This window comes from Lactuca virosa, chromosome 5, assembly GCF_052849685.1.
Source record: "Lactuca virosa cultivar CGN04683 chromosome 5, Lactuca_virosa_CGN04683_v6, whole genome shotgun sequence".
Taxonomy (NCBI): Eukaryota; Viridiplantae; Streptophyta; class Magnoliopsida; order Asterales; family Asteraceae; genus Lactuca; species Lactuca virosa.
The window spans coordinates 334,228,497-334,231,296 of record NC_136430.1 but is presented as its reverse complement, the minus strand read 5'-3'; the positions used below and the strand labels follow the sequence as shown (position 1 = coordinate 334,231,296).

Genomic DNA, 2,800 nt, shown 5'->3' with positions numbered 1-2,800 from the left:
TAAACAAAAGCTCTGGACCGGCTTTTCTTTGCTTAATAAAAAAAAAAAAAACGGATCTTTATCATCAAATCAAATGTAAAGAAACCCCCCCTTGAAATTAAAATAGCCAAACACCACACGAATTAAAAAAAATAAAAGTACCATAACCACCTTGAAGAACACGAGAAATGGCTTTAATTGGATTTGGTTAATTCGAATCTATCAAGTTCAACATTTAATGGACATAATTAAGGGGAACTGATATACCAGAACCATATTTTTTTTCATTATAACTTGTGCTTTCTCAAAGCAATTGATAAAAACGCAGGGTAACTAAGAACAGATCAAAAACAGAACACAACAACAGTGCGAAAATTGAAAATACCAAACCAGATCCCGATAGTCTACAAATGAATATCTAATCTAATTTCTCCAGTTTCCTTCGGAATCACCGCCTCCCCTGGAGTAACGGGCTCCACCATCACCACCGCCGTATCCACGGTCACGTCCTCCTCCATATCCACCGCCTCCTTCACGGCGGCCACCATAACCACCACCTCCACCGTATCCGCCTTCACGTCGGCCACCGCCTCCACCGCTGCGGAATCCACCGCCACCGCCGCCGCCTCCACTGCGGGACTGAGCCTCGTTGACGGTGATGTTACGTCCGTCAAGGCTCTGGCCGTTCATCCCTTCGATCGCGTCTCTCAAAGCTTGCTCCTCCTTGAAGGTAACGAATCCAAATCCCCTAGATCTGCCAGTCTCCCGATCGTTGATGATCTAAACAATACCAAAAAAACACAATCAGGATCCGAAACCAATAATTCGTATTCAACAAACTGAAACTGCATCATAAAATCGATCGATCGTCGTCTCTTATAACAGAAGAGGATGAACGTACCGCTTTAGATATCAGTAAAAGTAACACAAATAGTAACAGATCAAGAAAACCATAGTAACAGTAACAGTAACAGAGAGATTTGTATCGTGTGATTTGTCAAACAGAGCCGAATCGGGATCGATCCGAATCCGAACTCTGCGACAAACGGACCTTCGAATCGATGATCTCGCCGTATTGAGAGAATGCTTCTTCAAGTGATTGGTCAGTAGTGGCCCATGCGAGGCCACCGACGAAACATCTGTACTCGACGTCTGCTGAAGCCATGTATGTATGGATCGAGAGAAAAGCTGAGAGGAGGCTCTGAAAGAAGAAAAGCGAGTGTGAGTTGCCAAGAGTGGAAATGGTGGGCTTTTATAGGCGAAGGGAGGTTCCCATTGACCACGATTTGCTAACCTGTTCGCGGTGCGTAGTGCGCTTCTGGCTTGCTGTTGCTCTAACCATGGTTGGGGTTATGGGGTATACGCTCGAACGTATCCATTTTTAAGAGTTTTTTTTGTTTTTTTATTTTTCACGTAAATTACTACAATATAATTAGAATATGTGAATTAAGTAACAAAATAAAAAAAAAAGTTATTGCGATAATTTGGTAAACGTTCTGTGCATGATTATATAAATTTATAAGATATTTATTCCATATTAGTTTAGTATATAGACAAATTTTAACTCTTAGCGAAGAACAATAATTATATAATTATTATTGCAATAAATTGTTAAGTCTGCAAATTAGAATATGATTATAAATTACAAATAACAATAATTATATTTTTATTATTGCAATAACTTGTTAAGCGTTCTGTAAATTAGAATATGATTATATAAATTTCTAAGAGGTTTAATTATTCTATTATAAGTTTGGTATATAAACAAATTATTAACTCTCAACAAATATCAATAACATATTTTAAATAAGTTTATAAAAATATATTATATGATAGGTTAATATTATTATTAAAAAGAAAAAAAAAACTTTGTATATTGGTTTTTTTTTAATTAAATCTAATCTTCATTTTGTTTTATTTTAGAAATAAAAAGTTGTATTTTTATCTTTTCTTTTTCGATTTTTCCATTTTAACATGTTATCTTTCTGTTAGGGACAATCTTTTTTACGAAAAATTTCTCAAACTTTTTTATTTTTGGAAAAAACCTATAACTTACACATTTAACAAATTTTTTCGTAAAAAAAAAAAATTTTAAAAAGTTGATATCTTTTTCTTAAAAAAAACAAGGGGTTTCCAGCAAAAAAAAATGTTTAAAACCAAAAATATTACCAATACACTGCTAAATGGCCAAATTGAAATACAAAATCATTTTCAAAGAAAAATAAAGTTAAAATTTAATTAGAAAAAAAAAAACTTTATATATAATTTTTTTTATGATATTAACCTTAAATCATAATTAAATTAGTTTTTATGTTAAAAGTTCGACGTAATTATCTAATTATGTATATTTGTAGTTTATAAAAGAAAAATATTTGGCTTGCTGCTTAAAATAACTATAACGTTTCTTTTCAAATATTTATTTTTAACTTTACTAAAAGATCATTTTCTTTTTTTGTTAGTTTGATTATATCTTGTAAGTTTTTTATTCTTAAAACGTTTTGCATAGTTATGAGCATATATTTTATTCAACTATGTGGTCTAGAACCTGTCTCAAGTCCTTATCAGAATTGAAAATACTTCTAATAAACACTTGATAAAATTTAAATGTTATACAATTCACTAATATATCATAAAATCTAGCCAGCCGTCCATTCAAAAAAATAAATAAAATGGTGTAAAATGTTTTTTTTTAATTTATTTTAGGATTTTTCGTTGGGAAATGGCTTTTGGGACGGCATACGGGTAGCGGGTAGAGTATATGCTTTGAGATTGAGATATGATATGTAGGAGTAGTTGGGGACTTGGGGGTTAGGTGAAAGTT

General features: G+C 32.6%; 1 protein-coding gene across 1 annotated transcript; it reads right to left on the bottom strand.

Annotated features, from left to right (window-relative positions):
• Positions 1-243: 243 nt before the first annotated feature.
• LOC145115661 (glycine-rich RNA-binding protein-like) lies at positions 244-1,220 on the bottom strand. Its single transcript, XM_079052008.1, has 2 exons — positions 1,031-1,220; positions 244-759 (listed from the first exon to the last, which is right to left on the bottom strand). The coding sequence occupies exons 1-2, from the start codon at positions 1,142-1,144 to the stop codon at positions 403-405; spliced, it is 471 nt and encodes a 156-aa protein (XP_078908134.1). The 5' UTR covers positions 1,145-1,220; the 3' UTR covers positions 244-402.
• Between the last annotated feature and the right edge of the window lie 1,580 nt (positions 1,221-2,800).

Bases quoted from the DNA above. Each gene is read 5' to 3' on its own strand.
- LOC145115661 (XM_079052008.1), bottom strand. From the start codon at position 1,144: ATGGCTTCAGCAGACGTCGAGTACAGATGTTTCGTCGGTGGCCTCGCA. The intron at 760-1,030 runs GTCCGTTTGTCG...GGTATTGTTTAG, and splicing joins GCGAGATCATCGATTCGAAG to ATCATCAACGATCGGGAGAC.